The sequence below is a fragment of the Eucyclogobius newberryi genome, unplaced genomic scaffold (genome assembly GCF_026437365.1).
Source record: "Eucyclogobius newberryi isolate DKJ021-1_F unplaced genomic scaffold, fEucNew1.0.hap1 SCAF_8, whole genome shotgun sequence".
NCBI lineage: Eukaryota > Metazoa > Chordata > Actinopteri > Gobiiformes > Gobiidae > Eucyclogobius > Eucyclogobius newberryi.
This window is the reverse complement of record NW_027316500.1, coordinates 8,414,066-8,438,065: the sequence shown is the minus strand read 5'-3', so window position 1 is coordinate 8,438,065 and position 24,000 is coordinate 8,414,066. Positions and strand designations below refer to the sequence as shown.

Here is a 24,000-nt window from a genome sequence, read left to right as displayed (position 1 = left end):
AACAACATTGAAGCACTGTAAAATAAAAAAATAATAATATATACTCATGCAGCAGCCCACAATATCAATGTTTTGTCATCAAATTTAGTGTCGTGTTTAGGCCTGCAACTAACTAATCGATTCTTCTATCAATTAGGCGATTCTTTCGATTAATTGATATGTTGATTAGATTGCAAACGGCTCGTAAACATGACATTTATTCTAAATTTGACCCAGATCTTATGAAGCTAAAGTGATGCGACTTGAAAACATTTTTAATCAAACTCACTAAACATATGCGTTTCCTGTGTCAATGTGAAATTGTTGCTTTTTCTGAGTCGTAAAACCTCTTTTCTCAAGACAGGTGTGTTTTGGAGACTTTGCCTAGTCCAGACATAACTACCGGTAGTTGACGATTACAAGTATTTCAGTAACTTACTTTTTGTGATTAATTGTTTGACTTTCTATCAGCTCTAATCACAATAAAATCGATATTTTCACCCACCTCAAGTTTACACCGAGACTATTGTGTGGACGGCACTAGCGATCCATAGCTGAATGATTTCAATCAATAACATTTTGGAATAGGAATGTCACGATATCAAATTTTAGAAGTACGATTATTGTGAGAAAAAACATATGAATTTCATGATTATTCACAATTATTTAGACTGTAAATAAACAGTGAAATCTTAAATTTTCTTTCATTCCCGTTGTCTGACATGTTACTGTCCCTCAAGTTCCTAACCGGCTTTATGGAATAGAATCTTCTGAATGACAAAATAAAGTTACATTTGACTTCAAAATGTAAATAACTTTTTTCTTATCTCTCGGTTTAACAGTTTGTCTATTTTTTGGACGATGGATTGAAAAAAAATACCTAATTTTGCTTCTTAAATGTTCACGATTATTATATTTTGGCGCTCATGGTTATATTGTGACCTGAATAATCCCGATTATTTTGGAGTACACCTAGCATCCCATCGCAGCAGCACAAGACATTTAATCGATGTCACTGACACAACCACAGAAACGTTCAGCAGTCTCGATATTCTGTTTGAATTACTGCTCACTTCCTCCGAACACACTCGGCGTCCACTCGCTGACAGATCAGACGATTTTTATTTAGAGTCAGCCCGATTGTGTCAACAAGATGCTTTTCAAACAGCTCTCATTCTATTGCTTGTTTACACGTTGTTCCGATCGACTTCCTCTCCGCAGTTGAGGAAAGCTGTTTGAGTGGTTTGGCCTGAACTTTCCAGCTGTGTGTTTTGGGGGCTTGTCTTAAGTCTAGGAAACCCCCCACACTATATTTACTCTGTGTATTAATACAGTAATGAACTATAAGCGTGATTCAGTTTGTTTCATGTGATTGAGGATGTTACTAGGAAGCATAATTATAGCTACAGTTCTATAGAAAACAATTGCTATTCAGTCATGAGCGGACAAACAAGTGTTTTATCGACATTACCTTTCGTTTGCTGTAACCTCAATGTCAACAATTCTTCCTGTCCCCTTCTGTATTTGTACTGAAGGAGTGGCCAAATACCTGTAATAATACCTGTTTTGCAATCAAATCAAATGATCCTTGGTGGTAATTGCTTCATAATGCTGTTGGCCTAGTCTTTAGCGGTCTCGGTCATTCAAAAAGCTGTTGCTCCATGCTCGCGTTATGCTCGCGGTCCCCGAATAACTTCACAAGTGGCTGATGGTTAGCGCGACACCCGATCAGCCGTAACCGCCTAAACAAAACCTGTCAGAGCATTTATGACGGGCAGCGGACCCGAAATAGACTCGAGCAAATGACGAGTCTATTTTGGAACGAGCTGCCCCCCGCTCCCAAGTTTATCTCACAGTCACTCTCCCACAACCCAAGGTCTACATCCAGGGCAGACCAGGCGCGGCGTACAGGCTCGTCTTAGTGGCACAAGACCTGCAAAAGATGAATGTATACAGTTTAAGTCTATACGTTTATCTGCTGGAGAGTTGTCAAAAGTATTGATGGCCGGATACAGAATCTAAAATAAGATTGGTATTGTTTATACTCATTTAAATAACTATCGATTAAAAAAAAATACGACTAATTAGAATAGTCTTGAAGTCTCAACAGGAAATTACCATTTTGGGTTGAAAATTACATTATTTTGTCTTAAAATGGAATGTTTTAATATTATTTTAGATGTAAATCTGTATTGAGAATAATTGCTTTTCCTTAGAATCAGAATTGAGTTTCAAACATTGACACAAATAGTGGAAAAGGTGGTCAAACTGGAAATGTATCTTCAACACAAACTGTGATGTTAGTCTTATGATTTGCAGCTTGCAGTCACAGATTCACAATCAGGTTATGCAAGACTGAGATCTTTCTCTGTCTCTGCTTCGATTAAAACAACTCTTGCCTTTTATTCTGGTTAAAATTGTATAAGATATCGAAGGCAGAGTATACAGCGATTCCGATTGCTTAGTTGACTCTAATAAGCATCAGTAAGTATTCATTAATCAGCAGTGTAAATGTATCTCCAGTGTAAGACATTCCTGAGCTCTTGTGCGTAATGTCGAGTCCCAGCGCCGTCCCCATCACCGCGCTGTGTCCTCGTGTGTGTGTGTGTGTGTGAAGAGGCTCTGAGGCGTGGACCATGTGGCAGAGCCCGAGGTGCCAACAGCTGACCAAACGCCAGGGATCGGAGCGGACCCTCGGAGACACTGTCTGCGCGCGCATTAACCGACTTTACTGTAGAATGTGCGCCCACCATTGCTATGCAGGGACTGGCAATTGGTCAGTGGAGCTTGATATGAGCAGCTGGTGCAGAAACACTAGTTTGAGTTTATTACCATATCAAAGGCGAAAGGTAAATGTGGACGCACTGTATTTGAGCTGGGATTATCCAAAATGAATATATCCTTCTGATATTAGTTTTCTTTTCTTTTATGGACAAGTATTGATACTGAAAATGGATATGTAATGGGACAAAATTTTACGTTTCCTGTATAGTTTTAAAATGCAGAATTAGTTTAAGACCACGTGGAAGTATTAATTATTAAAACGGTTTGAAATGTATTGTGACAACATTCATTCGCAATGTAATCTTGCCCTACGCTAGGGCTGGGTATTGCCTAGTACCTCACAATACGTATCCCAATACATGGTCCACGATACGAATCCCGATACACAGAACGTGATACGATACACGTCCTGATTCATGGATATCACTTAATTTCGCCGTTAAAAGTTTACTAAAATTATCTTTTGATTAAGAAGAACAACAAAATGCATTAGAATCTCATGTTCACACTGTCCTCAATATCAGAATAGAACTGTCCCAGGATGAAGGCACATCAGCTCCTTAGATTCAGTCTATAGGTTCAGAAGTGTAGGTTTCTAAAATGTAAAATGACTTTATTGTTTAAGCGTATCACGGTATATCACGGTATCGATATATTGAGCACAGAGCTACCCTACGCCCTGTAGAATCCTAAATCTTATGTTTGCAATTTAACCTATAACAAACCATTGTTGTATTGACACGGAAGAGAAAGTGCCATTATTGGTTTCTACTTCTTCCCAAAGAGGTTTTATAGTTTTCCCTGGCTGAGAAGGCGGGTCTAAGGACAGGGGAGCTTGGGATATTTGTCTAAGGACACAGGATGCTGGGACATTGCCAAGTCCCTATGAACATTGTTTAATCTGTTTTTTCACAACGCCCCTCAAGGTTACTTACTGTTCTGATTTTGGCCGTTACAAAAATGAATGATTTCTCAATAGATGCTGTTGCCTACACAGCACACTCATTCAGAGCCTCAGTGTCGTGTCTTCTGTAACTGAACAATGTTTTTAGACTGAAGAACTTAAGACTTGACTTAAGCACTTTATGATACAGTGAGGATGTGTCAGTATCACAGTTATCGGTGCATCCACATGTGCAGAGGTAAAACTACTGCATGTCTGTAACTGATGCCACTGCCACACATTTACTACAACCAGCCATGTCACTGAGACTACTTATTGAAACTGTATACTACATACTCAAGTACTGTATACTGATATTTGTCCGTAATAAACATCTGTTATTATATGTTGATGAATGTATATTATTAATTAAATTTGAATCTTGTGACACCTCTGTTTCACTGTATTGTAAAGGATACTTGTTCTTACTCAGATCAGTATTCTGTCATTGAGGTGCTGAATTGACCTGAATTTGCTCCGAGTTGTCGGGAAATAGAGATGTACAAATATCTGATTGTGACCTCATCAGATTAGCCCCACGTTTTACTGCTGAGCTGTAAATAAGTTCAACTGTGGTGCAATACTGCCGTGCGCGATACACAGAGAAACGTTGTAAAAAGTCAACAGGACTTTTGTTTGACCTGTAATAACCTTTAGCTTATGTGATAATTTAGAAATGGAAGGTGCACTACGGAACTTTTCTGGTGGAGGTTCTGCCAAAAGTTTGTCTCCATGGTGATGCCACTAGGCCAAGTTACAGGTCAGTTCTTTGCTGAGGCAAACCCAATTAAGGCTGCTAAGACTACAAAGGTTTATTTAGTCTTATAAGATTTAGGGATGTCACACTACTAGACTCGAGGCTCTGTGAGGTAAAGCCGCTGCGGTTGGACCGGTTAACGGAGGCTAATGTGAAATACTAGCAGTGTTTTTGCAATTGAAGTGGGGTGTAATTATCCGTGCGATCTTACGGTTTGTCACATGTTTGACAGAGATTGATCGTAAGACTCTCGGAGAGGAGGTCTCACTCTGTGACCAAGGTAACTAAATATCAGGCAGGCTTGATATAATTTGCAGCTCGTCTTTTGGTCTCAACTTTGTGTTACGACGTTGTGCGACTTTTGTTAAACTTTGTCCTCGTCTCACTCTTTGATCTACAACTGATGATTTTGAGCCACGGCACAATCAGAAATCTTTAATCACAGACGGCCTAAATTGTGCGGTTGACACCCGACTTTACAGCGAGAATGCAAGGATATGCATTATGCACGGAGCAATAAAAACCTGTAACTGAGGAAATGCAAGATGTGGAACCTTCCAAACAAAGCAATGACATCTCCATGAGACAAGCAGGTGGTGGACTTTCCATCCACCAGAAAAGTTACACAGTGCACTTTGTAATGCAGTACACTCTTATCTCAAATATGATTGCCTTTTAGAGGTGAACATTGATCATAAAAGACGATATCTGAAAAATAAAAATATTATCACTACCTGGTATTTTTTGGGTCTAGTAGGAATGTCAAGATTATTAGATATATAATAATCGTGAACATTTTAGGAGCAAAATTAGGTATTTTTTAGTTCAAAGTTTTTTTGTCACATTTCATTTTTATTTTCTTTCAGAAAGTTAAATTTTGTAAAGCCCGTCACAAACTTGAGGAAGAGTAACACGTCAGACCACGGGAATGATAGAAAATGAAAGATTTCCCCGTTGCTTGGTCACAGTCTCAATAATTGTGAATAATCGTTAAATCGTGATGTTTTTTTCTCACAATAATCGTAACACATAAATTTGATATGGTGACATCCCTGCCTTGCCTAACATGAACAAATATCTGACCACATCTCATCTGATCGGCTCCACTTCTCTCTGCAAAGCCTCAGTCTAGATAAACCCTGCTTACCACTTAGTTTTACCGCTTTATTGCAATTTTGTCGTGTTGCGTCAAAGCTAAGAGAAGAGAAGTTTTATTTTTGGGACTAAACCTGGCTTTGAACCGGGCAATGCTGTCACTTTGGTAAAGACAAACTCATTTTTCATTATTGCTCTGGATAAACACCGCTCTTTATTGCTGCGTTGGAGTTTTCGCCTTTGAATCGCCTCGGCTCTGCACTGGTGTATTTTTCTCTTTTTATGTTTCGCAGACTGTTGTCCTGGAAACTGAGGTGTCTTTATGTAGACGCTTGGCAACATGAACACTATTTGACACGGTGTGGCACTGCAGAGATGGTGAAAGCGTTGCCTACACACACTGTCAGCCGTCACAGAAATTTGACAGGTGGGTGGAGTGGGATGAGCCATAGTAGATTACTGGGGGTTCAAACTGTTTTTTTTCAGCAGGAGGCTGGGTTCATTTTGGAAGATGGAACGAGAAGAGACCGGCTGCTTTCTGTATCTCTCCTCTGCTGCGACTCATCCAGTGTTGTCTTATTATTCAGCTATTGTGGCCACTTAATTAGACCACTGGCCACACCGAGAAACTAGCTCGACTGCCTCTTACTGTTCTAACAATTGCAGATGTATTTGTTGTACGTTTAGAGCGTGCCCCTATGTTTATTTGGGTAAATTGTTGATGTATTTTGAGAGATTCGAGCCAAAACTATTCGTGAAGGGCTTGAAGGATTTTGGTTTGTTCTGGTAATTGTCAAACTCTACATGAGAATAGAGGGAGAGCTGGTTGGCCGAGTGGTTAGTGCTCTCAACTCACAACAAGAACAACAACTTTGTGTACATACTTTGCATGTTAATGTTGGTGTCCGCTGGATGCACCGGTTTCCCCGACCTCCAAAACCGTGTGGGTCAGTTTGGCCCATAGTGTGATTGAACTCATGGTTGCAGAGGCTCAAGACCTGTCTTTGTACAACTATAATTTGGCCTGTTTTAAAGTTGGCCCACCTGATATTCACACCGCAAAAGGAGGAAGCGGGTATTTAAACATGTCTAACTAGTTCCTGGCTTTCGAAAACCACATGCAGTGATTTAAGGCGCATGCGCAGTTTTAGAAGAGTTTTTTTCAGATGGTGACGTGCCAATCGGAGCGCTGCTTTCGGCTCTTACTTCCGGCTTGATGAGAAATAAAATACTTGATTAGGTACAAACGGTGTGCAGTGACAAACTTCTGAATTATAAAACATACTTTTTTTGGAAAAATGCATGATTTGCTTTTAAAAGTTTGGTACCCTGACTTTAAAGCAGCTCCAGTAGCTTTGGCAATAGAACTCTCTCTGTAGCTCCCTTGTGAAAATACATTGTCCAAGAACACATGCGTAATAAGGCTGTATAATCACATACAAAAGCATTTCACATTCCCCAATATATATCTTTTTTTTAAAAGAGCCAGTGAGAGTTGTCTGGTTGATTTTGGCAAATATTACAAGGCTGGTTTTCTGCCTAGAAACGGCAGGGGGAGACGATGGGCATTTCAAACACCCCGAAAATACCAAGAAGAACCAAAAAATTATAACCCTGACAATTTTAAAAACAGAATTAAGTCATTTCCAATCCAGCCCAATTAAATTCAAGGTGTTTTTTTTTTTAATCTGACATTTTACTGTATCATAGAGAGTTTTATTTCATGAAGTTGATCACATACTTAATAAATGTAAAGCTAGATGATGACAGTTGTTTGGTCATGATGTCAATACTCACAAATAAACAATAATTGTGATGTTTCCTGTTACAATCATTGTAACACAAACATTTGATATGATAACACCCTAGTCCTGAGCCGTTCTTTAAACTACACTTGGGAGATTATGTAATTCAGGGGACGGTTCAAGAGGTAAAAAAGGTCTCATTCTGAACCATATTATTGTTGTTGTTGTTGTTGTTTTATGGCGGTTGACATCCGAGTGTTGCATTACCGCCAGACTTTATTCCTTAGACTTTGTCGTAGTCCTAAAAGTTCTTCTTCCAGTGCCTTGACTTCCAGTGCTTTGTCCTTATTGGGTGAGATGGAACAATACTTGGATGGATTGTTCCATGATTCTGTTCTGATTGATTTTGAAGTCACAGTGATATGTCCAAGAGGCAGGCAGAATGTGACATGGCAGTTTCTTTCAAACCTCCAAGCAATGATAAACAAAGTCTGAGGGGAGGAAGAACTTCTATAGGATACAATAGCAAAGGCATCTCACAATAACAAAGGCATCTCATGACCTCTTGGGCTTTGTCAAAGCACTGGAAGAGGAACTTTTAGGACTAGGATAAAGTCTGGGGAATAAAGTCTGGCGGTAATGCGACACTCGGCTGTCCACTGCCATAAAACAATAACAACAGCAACAAATGATAAACACTGACAACTTAAATGGAAAAATGTATACAATTTATGTGCCCACAATTCTCATGCTGCTTCTTTTGTTATGATGAAAGTAATCAGTGTTTGTACTGAGTTATTTTTTTATAATTGTGTAATGGAACTTACTCACTTGCTCTACTGGTTTTGCTAGACATGTCTAAATAAATAGTAAATTACATAACACGCTATTCACTCCTTCACACACAGGTTGCAAGGTTGCTTTTCTTTTTGAATAAATTACCATCAAAACTACTGCCCTCGTACTCCCCGAACTCAAAGGTAATTAAGGATTAGTGGTCACTACCTTTTTACATTACATTGTATTTTTGATTTTTTTGGGCAGGGACAATACACTCGCACATAGCTACAAAAACGTAGCTTGTAGCCGATGTGATGCATACACCGTTTATATCGAGGGCTAATTTTCAACTCTCGTCCCTGATTGTTTTTTTCTACACGTTTTACAAATATAGAAGACATTTAAACACATTTCCAGTCTGTAAATACATCAGTGGTGTATTTACACATCTACACTTTCACGCATGCATTTTCATACCACTTACAAGTTGGAACAGTGTTGATTTTCGTTCAGCCAGCACTTCAATCTGGAGGTTTTTTTGACCTCAGAGATGCGCTTTATTTCAGTGGGTAATGAATTCCACAGTTTACAGCTTAAAAGAGAAGATCGATTGTCAAAAAGACGTCCTGCACTGTGGGATCCTGCAGTTTTGATCTGCGGAGCCTCTTGTCACTCTGCTGCTGTTTAGTCTCTGTATAAATGTACTAAGTGGCTCTGGGTATGTTAGTTAGTATTTATCCAGATAATAGTATTTCTACAAGACTTATTGGTACTTATTAAGATTATGGCGTATGTACAAAATCTTAATGCTAATGAACAATACTTTAATTGGAAGGTAATAGTTGATGGCTGAATACTTGTAAAATATGTCCTTTTTTAAGTACTTTATAAATGCTAAAAAAGCCTTTTACTATTGGCTAACCATTAATATGTGGCCCCTACTCCAAGTTATGATACATTAGTTTCAGATTTATGTAATTTCATAAGCGTTGAATAAACTTGTAACACACCATCTGCCTCCCAGCGCAATACATTATAGATGAATATACAGTCAGTAAAAATACATTCTCACACTCTTTGTAGGTCTTAAAGTCATGCGTGAGCTGCTCTGTGAAAATCGCAGTTTGACTCGACCCCCCCCTGCCACTCGCAATCACACGCAAATGTTTATGAGTCAATAAACGGTTAAATTAATCCTCGTCGGTCTTGAACTATTGCCAAATTAGCTGCAGCATTTTAGTTTTACCCCAGCTTCCACGGCGAGCTCATCAGCGCCCCTCGAGGACGGCTAATTGCGCACTTCATTGCGCGTTAGCCGCATTAGCGCCAAAGTAAAGGCCGCCCTCAAACAAGAGACGGCGCTATAGGCACACGGGGTCTAAAAAAGCTGGACATAATTGGCAGTTTGAAGTGTTCAGGTGACGCGTAGGGCAGCGGATGTAGCTAGCTCGCGGTCATTAGCCTTTTCATCGCTTGTTTTTTATCGCACACAGAGGGGCAATTACACAGGCACTTTGAATGGGCTTTACTGACGGGCTTGGGTTGATACGGCCCATAATGAAGACGGTGTGGGAGAGACGGCGATGTAGCCCGACGCACGGTTTATACTGGACTATAAAAGTAATTTGAATTTAACTCCCCCGGCCCGTTCGATCGGCCGGACCTGTTTTTTTTTACGGCGCGTTCCAAGACGACGCTAACGGCTTTTGGATTTGTCCTCCACAAAACCCGATGAGTCATTGTTTGAGTTGAAGTGTTCTCAGGAGTTCGGTGCGCGTGCAGATGGAGCTGTCTGTGAAGTGAAGTTAAACTCGGGGTCTCTGGAGCGTAGTGTAAAGTGTAATGAGTGAGTCAAAGTGTGCATATGAGTATGTAGAAACTTCTTTAATATGGACCCGTTATAACTGTTAGGACGACATTTAATTTCCCTCCATGAACAATAAAGGATACATTAGCCTTGTTCAGACTCTTTGACTCACAGTGACTTGACCAGGACTGTCACTAAAGATTCATTTAATATTAGTCTTGTTAAACGCTTCAGCAGATTAGGTCAAATATGTTGACTTATTTCTTTATCAGATGTGTAGCTGGAGTGTGAAGAGTAGAGTGCACATTTAACAAGGATTAGATCTGTTCTTAATTATGTAAATGTATAGTCATTATACATTTATTTAGTCCTTTCCACCATAAACTTGGCAACAAAGGTAGTGGGATGTTATCCAAGTCCACTGGTTTACTGCTTTAGAGGTGTCATTTTAAATATATTTAAAGATTGGCATGGTTGTACTGTAATTATAAACGATTAGGGTTTGATAATACTGGAAAATATTGCAATATGCAATACGGTTGTTAACTGACGATATCAATATTATTGCTTTTTTTTAGATATAGATTTTAACAATCATTTTGATATTGAAAACTAAATATGCATGCCTTAATTTACTAGTTAAACTAAGTCTGTATAAAAACTCACCAGACAAAACCAAGACTAATTAAGACTTATTTAGAACATAATGTGGAAAATTTGCCTTTTTTAAAAAAGTTTTCAGTCAGACAACAAAACAAAAAAAATGAGTGGATCAGATCACTATTATTGCCATGTTCATCTATATTCATTATTGTATTAGCCAATATTGCAATATAAGTTATTTTCCCTCAAACCATAAGTGTTTCTGTAAAGCTCGTTCACACTAAACTGGACGGAGCTGTGTCATCTGATCTTAAATGAACCTCAAGTTGGAGTATTTTTAGATTTACTCGCTTCATGAGTCCTTGTTCCTAGATCCTCACTCGTGTATCTCACATTCCCACTTTGGTGCGATTACTTTGTAGGTGATAGTGATAATCCATGCCCAAATATGGTCATCGTCTCTGTGCATCGTTTCTAAGCCTTTGTGCCCTCTCGATTTATCTTGCAGGCCTATGAACTCTCAACCCTGACGGGAACACAGGTGCTTCTGCTCGTGGCCAGTGAAACGGGGCACGTGTACACCTTCGCCACGCGCAAACTGCAGCCCATGATCACGAGCGAGACGGGGAAAGCCCTCATCCAAACGTGCCTGAACTCTCCGGACTCTCCGCCGCGCTCGGACCCCTCCACGGACCAGAGGATGAGCGCCACGGGCTTCGAGGAGACGGACCTGACGTACCAGGTGTCGGAGGCCGAGGGCATGGGAGAGACGAAGGTAAAACTCGCACGAGGTTTACGCGAAGAGCTCAGTCTGAACGGGATTGAGGCAGTTGAATCATTGGTTAATCACAACTAACCACTTATTGAAATGGTTAACAATCATTCAAACCCTAATTTATTTATCTGGTTGGTACTCGAGGCTGGAAATGATGCCATTAGCTGAGTGAAGAGGTGTTACGACACAGAATTTGGATGCATTTACTGCTCTAATTTGCCTGTCAATGGAGCTCTACATTCACGCCCACTTCAAAGTTCGCTGTGTTTTGAGAAGTAAAATGCTCATTCATTTTTGCCGTAGGGATTAAGAAATATTCACACTAAGAGTTCAAAAGCACGGCGGATGCGAAGATGCTCTGTGGTAACCAATGTCTAGAAATCATGGGTAAAACCTCAAATTCAGCCACATGTTTTCATAACTTAGCAGTTTATAAAGTTTCAAAAAGAGATTTTAAATACAATGATAGGTCTTGTGCTCATTGCTTACCACAGGCTCAAACATTTGGGCATTCACTGTTGGGCCTCATATACTCCACCATGAAGGCCTCAAGTAAAGCATCTGGGCCAAATGTAGTCAAAATCTCATTCACAGGGATTCTACAATGACTAATGACAAATTGATTAATTGAAACAAAACAAATGGCCAAATTGGGCTTATCACCTGTTCAATTATTTGCTGATTTTAAAGTCAATTCTATCCACAATTGTTTTCTTTTGAGTTGGCCCTTGTTTAGAGCTAGCATAGCAATTGTGTCCTCCTGTTTTACACTTTCTGCTTTAGTCCTAGAGTCGTCTGTTTTTTCAACCTGGTTTCGACCTGGCAGGATTCAGAAGGATAAATATTTTCTCTGTTGGTTCTTGGTGATGTTGAAATGATTAAAAAAACATGCTAATCCACTCTCCTCCTTTCATCTTTTTGGACTTGCAGTGTGTTGAGGGTGTTGCCCTGTGCCATTGTCTGATCCTGGCTCGTGGTGGCGTCCAGTCTTAATAATTGTCTATGAATCACAGACACAATACACCGTCCCACCGTATCACACAATTCAGAGGGCAGCTGAATCATTGCCCTTGTATTACACATCCGCCCTGCTCATAATTGTATCGGAGCATTAAAACCCATACTACAGATGAAATAAAGCTGCTTTTTAAAGTCGACGTGCCGCGCCTGCCGCAGCTGGGTCACTCCGACACGATCGGGCTGAGTGTGTTTGACTCGGCGAGCTCGTCTCTCGTCGCCAATGGAAACATGACTTCAGCTAAGACATGAAGCTAAACAGTGGTCAGATTTACTCACGGCGGATTCACTGTAGTGGGAATTCTCTCTAAATGTGAGAATGTCTGAAAATAAAATAAACCGTCTCGGTCATAAACACAGATTTGAATTCCGAGCTTTTGACCAACGATGAAAGAACTTTATTTTGGATACAATTTGTGTTTGTTCATTTGGTCATCTGTTTTTGGTCAACTTCATTAAACTATTAACAGTTGTATTATGCAACTTTCTCTTTCATACATCTTTACTTTATTGATGTGTAACTCAAACTTCAACAATAAAAAGCAATTTGGCATAATTTGCTGGAAAATTATGGACATTTTAATTACCTGTAAATGCTGGAGAAAGGTTTTTTGACAAATGTATGTTTTTAAAAATGACTTTAAATGCGTGGAATTGGGTAAAAAAATTACAATAATTAAAATGATGACGTTGCACGTTTTTAAATTGGGGGGGGATCTGTATTTTCTTTAACCTTAAATTCAAAATGTAAAAAGTGATTTATCTCCATATATTTATATTATATAGGTCAATAACATAGAATTGATGGATGGGTAAAACGAACTTCTTGTGGAGTGACTTGTATGTCAGCTGTAAAATCAGGTGGTTGAGCTTTAACTGAAGACAAACTCGTGTGCAGATGCGCAGAGGTCGAGATAACGCGCATTATTCTTATTGCGGTTCAGCGAATGGAGCCATCTCTGTGTGACCTTTTGAACTCTGATCTGGGAAAAGCTCGTAACCGGCTTTCAGATAAATCACAGCAGGTCTGGGTTTTGTTAGGACAAGAAACACGCGCTCAGGACAGTAGTGTTTACTTTAGATTTAACAGAAGGTGCTGCTATTCTGCTCAAAACTCCGAGGGAAACGGCCGACCGCACAGCCAAACGGTTTTGAATCACGTTCACGGTAAGGAAGGTGTCCGCCCGTGATGCCAGCTCCATGACGACAGGTGAAAAGTAGCACGTGTTACAACCAGGTACAATACATGTTAATTTACTGTCCCTGTGTCAAGAAATGAACAGAACAACCGCATTTCTGAACTATACACAAAAGCGCAATTGGTAAATCGGTATTGCCTTGAAAAATTTGCTTTTGTTTGTTCTAGGGACGACACAGATTTGATGGAAAATCCGTTTTATATTTCGCTGTTCTGTGTGGCAACGTGTAGGAGGTGGTTTTACATTGGCGTTATCTGAACGCTTGATAACATGATGTATTTTGGGCTTTACTCCCAAGCTATCAGACCACACTCCTCTGCTTCTTTTTAGAAACTAGCAGCTAATCACTTTTTCAGCCCAGATACCCCTCGATGATGAAGTATATTAGGACACAGTGGTTTTGGAGTGAAATTACACTTTCTTTTAAAAGGGGGGAAGACATGAGGCCTTTTACAGTTCTTTATATTTTGGAATTCTGCCATTTTAGTATCGGTTTTGGTGCAGTAATTCATGTTTAGTTTGCTCACTGATCTATCTTTTTAGACAACTTGTCTGGATTGTGGATGTGTGACTATTTCGTCCCCAACTGGTGCTATAATTTAAAAAACTCAAAAATAAATGCTGCACAAATCAAATGTTAAAAATGACAATGGAACAAATTCAAGTAAAATCTAAGAAAAACGGAGAGATCATTCTGCATGTTTTGTAGTTTCACATTAAACCTCATTTAATAAATGCACATTTCTTTTGGATCTAAAAACATGTCTTCTGATTATTGTTATTGGATATTTTTAATTAGATTTCTTGTCAATATTGCCCAGCCTTAGATGTAAGAATAAAACGATGGAGTGGCAAGGGATGTTCAGCATAATGAGCAAGCTGCTGGAGCCTAAACACTTTGGCTCTGGTGCATTTTATTTACATTTTTTTTTTCTCCCTCTATGTGGTGGAAAGTCAGAATCTTTTATCCAGATTCTGACTTTTCTGATGTGCTTTTGAGACCTGCACAAAAATTTAAATTTTCTACTCGCCCTGTACCCTGCGTGTCTCCTCCGGGCCCCTCTCTTTCACACGGCGTCGCTGCACATGCCCCCGTAAGCCCCTGAGCCTCGGCTTCGACTCCGGAGCGATAACTTCATCACCGACACGCTCGCCACTGTCCGCACCTTTCACTTCAATCATGCGTCCGGATCCCTGCTCTGTTTACCAGGCTCACGGACGCCTCTTTAGCACGCACCACAATCCCGTCGAAGGATGGAAGCTCAACCTTTTGCCGTTAAGCCGCTCTTCTGCCCGGCTTTGCTCATTGATAAAATTTTGATTCGGCCTCTGTTGCCATATATGGTATTGTTTCCCTGGCTGTTCGCTTGGCTGAGGGCCCCTTACATTCCTTATAAGCTGCAGCTGTCTTTAAACTCCTGTGATTTTTTCTTTTTTCTCTCCCTCTCCTCCCCCCTTCTCATTTAGCGATACAGAGAAGGTATAGATGCAGATACGAACGCCAGCAGATGGAAACGTTTACGGTCTACTTTGTACTGCAATGGCTTTTTTAGTCCCCGGCCTTGACATTTGGACCTCTGCCCCGAGTGGAGTGTGGGAGCCGCCGGTTTGTTCGCCTAAGTAGCCCTAAACTTGACTAAGACTTTAGGAAGTGCTAACAATTTTTAGGCCGTAAAAGGTCCGCTACAGTAACTATATTTACGTTTCTATATGAAGAGTTGGAGAGAAATTCTCGTGAACCTAAAAATGACGTAACTAAGGGAAGCTGCCTCGGTGTGAGTTAACGCTTAAAGCCACAAATAAACGGTTTTGCAATATATGACAAATCGTCTGGGTAAGTGTGAATGTTAATTACAAAAAAACGTTTGGAGTCCAAGAACAAGACTGCATTGCAGGCTAGAGAAAATATAGAAATGATCCATACCAGAACTGCATTAAAAAATCTGTTTTAACTTATTATTTTTTAAAAGACGAGATTAAAAGCTGCTTTTCACACAATAGTTACAACTGTACAATCTATATTTTATGTAAATTAATTGCCCAAGATAAGTATAAAGAACTTGACTAACATTTTAGTGGGTTGCTTGGTGTTAATTGGTGAGTAAAAAAAACGTTAAAGTAAGTCATAGTATTTCTGTTTGTTCATATAATGCAATATTGATGATGACTAGTAGCAAGACTAGACCGAGCAATGCACTAAATCTATTGTGTAGTTGTGTAGCCTCGTGTTGAACCCTGATGGTAAATAGTCTTGGATATGACAGGTGGATGGAGTGTTATCTTGATCTGGTTGTTGGTCTGCGCTCGACTTCAGCATCTGGACAGTATTCAGAGAGGAGTATGTCATCCAGAACTAGTCTAAACAACTCCTGGTTTTACTGAGTGGGAGTGAAGGACGTTTGAAAGGGGGTGAAATAGGGAGCCAAGAAGCAGTAAGTGGGACATGATGCTGCAGAGCTTGGATTTTTCAGATACTGGGTAACAATACATGCAAAAATAAAATAAACCCTGTCACACAACTGCACGCGCATACGCAAATAAAACTGAAACACCAGTTGGCCATTGTTGAAGAGAAAAGTGACAGTTCAAGTACAAAGAAGAGGAGAGATGAGGAGCTGATCACTTAGACATATTTGTTGCTGTAAATGATTTCTCTATGCCCCATAAAAAACAAATGAAGGGAACTTGTGTGATGCATAGCACTTAATCAGGAACAGGCATCACATCTATGTAGATTAACATACAACTAATCAGCAGCATGTTGGCTTTGAAAAACTTGTGAAAAATTGCATCGAATCACCAAGACAAGTTGCTATGTTTGTGAATTCTGCTAATTGACGATGGCAATAAACCCATTCTGCTTCTGAAAAGATATCGAAATATATATAGTATATCGAGATAAGAGTTATTATACTAAGATATGACCATAGAATATTATATTTTTTGCGCTGGGCTTGCTTTAAAAGGGGGTTGTAGAAGTCTGTTTACCCATGCTTTCTTCTAAGGCTTGAGATGAATCTGTTCAGTGGCTTATTGATAGAAAATGTAATCTTAAAGTACAATTTAACATAACACCTATCTGTTTTGTGCATAGGCCCCAGACGCAAAAATGTCCACATCTGAACCAAGGATTTCTATTTGTTTAGTAGAATTATGTCTCTGGAAAGGAAGGAACATTTAAACATGGAAGAAATCTGAACAAATTAGTTTAAATGTATATAGTGTTAAAATTGCTTTTAATATCTTAATCCAAACATTTTTACAAAACTAAAATGAAAGCGTCTGATCTTCTGTGGAATAAATAAGTTACAAAAATATACCGGTGTATATATCACGATTCCCTACATTGGTAGTGTAACAAAACTTTCCTAGAAAACACCCAGAACGCTGTAGCCAGTATTTGAAGCTTCTTTTCAATGTTTTCTCATCCCCAGCTGCTCTGTATTATTCATATCATTAGATCCGTTTGCACACTACAGATGTTTTTATGTTTTTGTTTGTATTATTTTAAGACTTCTGCGACAAATTCCCACAGCCCCTGCAGAGCGATTTCTCCCTCTCTTGCTCGTACATGCACCGAGCTACTTCCCAGTTTGTTTGTTGCTTTGCTCATTAACACACACCACATTATTCTGTCACAGAGATGAAGGAAGTAACACATGGCCAGAGAGACAGAGAAAGACGTGTTGTGGCCAAAGTGATGTTTCTGTCATGGCATAGTTTTTACTCATCCTTTTACATCATCTAATACAGCATTTTTAAGTATTTGTTTTTTTCCCCCCCATCTAAAACTTTTAATAGTGCTTCTTGAACAAGTTTGTTTTCCTCAACCCAATCCACAACCGTCATCAGAATGAGTCACTTTCTTGTGAAGCGTAATCATTTTTTGAACAATATCCAATTTCAGACCTAGTGACCTACCATATTATTCTGATCCAAATTGCGTTTACAGGAGAATATTTGACATTTTAGAGAGGATTTTGTGACCAGTTGTGACCATTCAAAGATGCATTTTCAGCCCCGGTGCAACTCGACATGTTCAAACATTCAAAACTAAACTTAAGTTCTTAGAAACAAGACATTTCCTGTAGATTAAAGGTGACATGTTATGCATTATTTGTGTTATTAGCCTTTAACCATGCCCTTGAATACCTCTGCTTTGGCATCTCTTACCGTATTATAATAATAATAATGTATCTACTGAAAGCACACATCCCTCATCAGGAAGTGTGTTTGAAGTCCATCTACTGGCCTCAGAAGAATTACAAAGGGGAGATTTAAAAAAATAAATGAAAGAAAGAAGCTAGCTTGCTTATGCAGTCACACAGATGTAATGCACATGATTTGATGGCAGAAATGCTCCGAACAAATCTGGCGATGGTTAATGGATGTAAAAATAGCACGGAAGATCTCGGATTTCTACCTTTGACGTCTCAAAACATTCATCAAACTAGTGTTAATGAAGCTAAATACAACTCCTGTATGGTTTTGATGAGGGAGTAATGCTATATTTTTGCACCTTTTTTCATAGTTTTGGCCGGGGTGCAACTTATACTTATATTTATTCTTATATACTTATACTCCAGAGGGACTTATATGTGATATTATTTGTTATTTTCACACTTGCAACTGCATTTCATACTCCAGTGCCACTTATATATGTTTTTTTCTTCTCTATTGTGCATTTTTTGGCTGCTGCGACTTATACTCCGGTGCGACTTACAGTCCGGAAAATACGGTACGTCCTGATACTATACAACTACGATTGCGAGATTAGGCCGTTGCTCCAGCAGAGGTTTGCGTGATATACTGCGTGATATACTGCGTGATATACTGCGTGATATACTGCGTGATATACTGCGTGATATACGACGTGACTTTTGAAACATTTACCAGACTTTTCTTCTACTTTATTCTATAGAAATGTCAACTAATATCGCCCCCCTCTTTTACCCACACACTCCATAAACTGCGTGCCTGACCCACCCTCTGGACTATTTTACAGCGAGCAACTGGACAGGTCAGACACTATTGGCTACACCTCCTCCACTTGGGCTGCCTTGCCTTTTTTAGCAGTCCCAAATGGAGCCGCGAATTCCATGTTGCTGGCCGAGTGACAGGCGGGAGACGGGAGCCAGCAAATGGGAGATTAGACAAGGAGCAGCCACCACGGCCGGCCCCGCGCAGCACAATGCTCCTGCTCCACGCACCAGCACAGCGCGGCCAGTTGTCACCTTCAATTTGGCATGATAGTCTCTCCCTGATTAGCCGGCTCTGTGTGTGTGAGCGTGTGTGTGTGTGGAACCGGGGTCTTTATCTTGATGTATGTGGATGTAAGGAGGGCAACTGAGGGCTTTGGAAGGTTTGACCATATATAGAGATGTAGTTCTGAAAAGCTGTTGTATTAAGAAAAAAGGGTGTAGAGCTGGAAGTCTGGCAATTCAGCTAATGTATGTTTAGAAATGTAGCAAGCCACTGGAAAATGTTCTCTACGCTGTCTCTACCGACGCAAAACCAGGGGCCGGTTTGGTCGCAGCACTGGTGTATGATCAGTTCCCAGCTCCGGCGAATGTCACCTCACTCTCTTCCACGTTTCACTTCCCCGGGACGCCCCGGGACTACACGCTTTTACAATACTAAAGAATAAAGAAGTGTAGTCTAAAGTCTCAACAATTTCCAGTGGGCATGTTATTGGCAGACGTGGGTAGAAGAGTCAAAATCTTTACTCAATTTAGAGTAAAGTCACTTGAAAATAAAATGTTTCATGTAGATGTACAAAGCAGTGGTACAAGAAGTTACTCAAGTCAGAGTAAAGTATTTTAGGAAACTTTACTACCGATAACTTTAATAAGAACTGATTTATAGTTTAAGTTTATGTAATTGGAAGTTAAACATATTAAATAACACACAGAAGCTGGTATTTTCAGCAGATGGAGACAAAAAGGAGGATCATATCTGTCGAAGCAGTTCAAGAAACACAAATTGACAATAATTTAATGGTCTAAATAAAGCTTTTGTCACTTTCAGATTTTTTGCATTCACAGTGAGAAGAGGAACCAAAACTTTTACTCCAGTAAGAGAAGTGTGAAAAATATTACTCAAGTAGGAGTAACGGTATACTATCAAGAAGTTACTCAGGAAGCACAATTTCTTGAAAAGGTTACACAAGTAAATGTAACTGAGTACCACCCACCTCTGCTGATTGGACGGTCCAAATATCCCTGACCCTCCTGTATTTGAACAAGTCTGAGGGACTGGCTAATCTGGCAACCATTTCACATGAACCATCCTGTCCCAAAAATAGGCAAAATAATCTAAAAAAAAAGAATTGTTACTGGCTAAAGTTGAAGGGTCCGGCTGCTGACAATGGGCAGCACCACGTTTAGTGCAGCTCCACATCCGGTTTGGATTCATACTCGATTAATGGCCCAAACCATGTAGCTAGCGTTTAATAATAACTTTGCCACATTTTTTGTTATGTAGTTTTTTGACACCGGATGTGACTGATTGATTGAGCAGCCAATGGAGATAAACTTTCACTCCATGCAGCTGAGCTCTCTTGAAAAGTTGAGTTTAAGTTGGTGAATTGTGTCGCACAATGAGAACGTTTTAGGTTTGTAGAGATAAACGACCCACTCACATTCCAATTTAGTCTTGTTTACTGTCTTAATTTAGATTTATGGAACAACTAGAGCAGAGACTTGAGTGTAGTGCATTGTGGGACATGATTCACTTCTAATCTGTGCCGTTTTCGTTCTTTGGGAGCTTACGCCTTACAAACTGGGGGTCTCTATCGTTATGTGTGTGAATCAAGGGCAATTCAGAGCTGGAGTGTTTGACCATATATAGAGTACAGTCTTTTTTTGGAGAGCTGCCTTGTTTGAACATGCTCTTATTTTCAAGCTTTTGTGCTTTGACAAATCAGCACTGGACCAGAAGAGCCATCCTCCTCCTCTGTGTAAATAAGATACAGTTTGTCTTGTGGTTTGTTTATATTGAGGGGATTTCTGCGGGAGGACGTTTGACGGGATTCATGGCTCAGACTTCCCCTCTCAAGACAATAAATCAGCTTTCATTTGTTCCGTCATTACAGTAAGTGGCACATTCTCTCCAGCCAGTGTTTTCACTCTGATGCCTTTACTACGTTTTTAGAGATGCTCTTCATTTGGTCAGTCAATACATTTTTATTTCTGTTGTACTTTTACGCAACCAAACTGACTTCTTTCACAATAATGCAATAATTATTTTTTGTGCACGTTAATACTACTTTCTTTTTAATTTTGTTCTTTTTTTTTAAAGTACTGTTTATTGATAGGACATTGTATCAATAACAAGAGTCTACGGTTGTACAAACAAATACTAAAATAATACACACTTGTTTTGTATTCCTAGTGATTTATTTGCCTGCAAGAATTTAATAAAGTATTTGTTCAATTCAAAAGGTTGGATATTGGCATTTTATGTAAATACACTACACATTTGCTGATGTGGATACTTTTTTTTTCAATTTTTTTTTTTTTTTTACTATTTGAGTTTTGATATGGGGATTTTGCAAACGAAAACGGTCCAACAGAAGTCGCACAGTGTGATTTTGCAGGTTTGGTTTGAGTCGTGGTTGTAGGGACCTTCGTGCGGGGGTGGTGGGATGGATGGAGGTCCCGGCAGCAGGAAATGTCTCATGTTTTGGCTACATCACCACCAGGACCAGGCGCTGTCTGGAGGAATGCATTACAACAGCGTGACTTATGTTTACTATGCAGTGCCTTGACTCGGGCCGTAAAGCCAGAGCTGTTTATAGAAAAGGCACTTGAACTGGCGACACATGGGGCCTTGCAAACAAAGTCACTGGTCACACTGGTATCTCTGTGTGGGTCAAACTGATAAGAGCGCTCAACTCTTAGATTTACACCGTCAAAATTGTTTGGGACGTTTGCAATGGGACAGGAGCCATCCGGTTAAAGGTGAAAACTTGAAAATGTGTACTGAACAGTGGGTTGTAGATAAAACCTTCTTTGATTGCACAGAGCAAAGGGAACATTACTCATGGGTTTCAGTCACGTGACTTGCCATTTTGAGGTGTCACCATATGCTGTTGCGGCACATAAAACCTAAAAGGAAACCTGTTTGATCCTTATCTTCTGTGGCGAGTGGTCAACACTTAAAAGCAGTGAAAACTTGCAACAACAAACTTTTGTGGACATTTACATCCAAACTTCCTCATCCACAAGCCCTCAAAGCTTTCAAGAGCTTAGACTTTGTTTGGGGGTGAGTGACTGTCTGACACTAAAATATAACACCAGGACAGTTGGAAATTAAGCTTGTTTAAACTGTCTGCAAATAGGCTAACGTTTACAAGCTACACAATAATATGCAAACTAGCATTAGCCAGCTGCTAACTACCTGAAACGGCTCACTTAACAGTGGGTCAGGGCGGTTTGGCCAAAATGTTTTATAACTATATCAGTTAGACAATTTGCAATAAAGTTAAAGATTAATAAAGACTATCTAATTGATGCTAGTGATTGATGCAATTTTATTGGTGCTCTTCCTGATGTACATTAAAGCTATGATTAGCTATGAACAATAGTGCAAATATTTATAAGCCACATTTAAGTAGTCCAATGCAACTTCTGCCTGCTTTTAATGCAATAATCTAAGTGTGGCCCGTCAGGTAAATGTCATGTTTCACAAAGGCTGGACCTACATTAATTTTGCTTGCCACATGTGTTAGTGTCAGTCGATCTGCTTTCTCCCTCTCTTCAACCGCGGCCACGCAATACTTATTGCTCCATGTGCTCTCCATGAAAACGACAGCTCTGCGCATGCACGTTTCACCCAAATTTTATTGCAATATTTCCATTTCATACTGTCACTCAAACTCATACCTGTATCACTGTGAATGGTGTGGCTCAGCCTGTTGTCTGTAGTAACGTCTTTAAGTTCACTGGTCCTTCTTGACCAGTTATCCATTTCTGGCCACAAACAGGTTCTTTGGGGATGTTAAAGAAGAGGAATCCTTTGATTTGATACTTTTTTGTTGGTACAGCCCACAGTGCAGCATGCAGCGTTTGTCCACAAGATGGCAGTAGCAATGAGTGTGTCGCTTAACTTTGGACCAATGAGTAGAGCAAGCATTCATTTAATAAATGGTTATAACTTTATAGCTTGTTTATAATTGTAATTTTGCAATTGCAATTATTCAATTCTACTATATTTAAACAAATATGGGTTTGTTTAATTATGTACGGTTCTTGTACCATACCATATAACCAGTGTACAACATTAGTTTTTATGAAGCAGATGAATTGTATTTACTTCCTCCAATTCCTACTCTGGTGTATTCAAATATTTTGTTTTGCTCTGTAAAATAAAAAGGTGATATGTTATGTCTAAACAAATAAGTCATTAATTAATTCAAAACTAATTCATTCATGAATTTGTGATCTCCAGAGATGAAATAAAGCGATGTTCCCATTTGAATTCACATGGCAGTTGTTCCTGATTAGTTTGTTTGTTTTTTCACCATAGATGAAATGGGAAGACTAAAACTAACATTGTGATGAGCTTCCTGTCCCTGCCTCTTGTCCCTTCAGCTGGACGTGACGGGGTTAAATCTGTTAACTGCTCAGGTTTCTGTCCAGCTGTCGAACCCTCAGCTGTTTGGTCTCACACCCGTCCCCTGTCCTCTGTCCCACAGCCCCCCACGGCCTGTCTGCTTCTGAGACCCCTGTAGCTAGTGCTCGTTCTGCCACTGAGCTGTGACCAGGCCACACTGAGCTTCCTCGACATACTTTCTCACAAGTGTTATGGACAACAGTTGTTCACTTGTGAAGAGGCTCTCGAATACACCCACTTCTAAGTTTGAGGATATCATTAAGAGGACATTTTTATTTTTACAATGCCGTTATTCACAATAGATTTGCCTTTTTAAAAATGCGAAATTAATAAAATAATTCTTCCTCTTGCATAGGAATCAAGTAGGCAATACCTAGATACCTATTTTTCAATGGCTTTGGATTTCTGAAGTTGTGAATGGCATACAGCAGGGATATTTCATTGGATCACATTGCGTTGATGCCTGTGAAACGCGTAGTCTCTGGCCTCCTGTGAGCAGCAGCAGAGATGCCACAATTAGCGCAGTATTGCTTGGTAAGCTGCATTTGTCCTTAGTGCACTGTGATTCACTCAGACTGTGCTATGCTTTTAACATCACTCGAATCAGCTTTTGTAACGCCGTTTATATCCAAGACCTTAACGTCCTGGTTCAGCTTCTGTGGTCTAGTCCTGTTCAAGTTGTTGTTTAAGCCTGATGTGACCCACTATATGTTTAGCCTTGGTTCAGGACTAGGTCTAGTTCAAGATCTGCTATGATCCGCTCCAGTTCAAGTCTGTTATTGATTGTTTTTTGCTTAGTCCTGCTTTAGTAATGTTTTTATGTGACAGAGAATTATTATTTTTTTACTTCAGTGAAACAAAAGATTTCTGTTGAATAGTATCATTGCGAGTAGTTTCTGGA

The 24,000-nt window shown here is 39.7% G+C and overlaps 1 protein-coding gene across 7 annotated transcripts in view; it reads left to right on the top strand.

Annotated features, from left to right (window-relative positions):
- The window catches only part of srfb (serum response factor b), a 47,896-nt gene that overhangs the window by 1,411 nt on the left and 22,485 nt on the right, over nucleotides 1–24,000 (top strand). For all 7 annotated transcript variants that reach the window (XM_072436587.1, XM_072436589.1, XM_072436592.1 and 4 more), the window contains exon 2: nucleotides 11,002–11,268. In XM_072436587.1, the coding sequence (XP_072292688.1) occupies nucleotides 11,002–11,268 (267 nt within the window). The remainder of the gene's footprint in view (nucleotides 1–11,001; nucleotides 11,269–24,000) is intronic.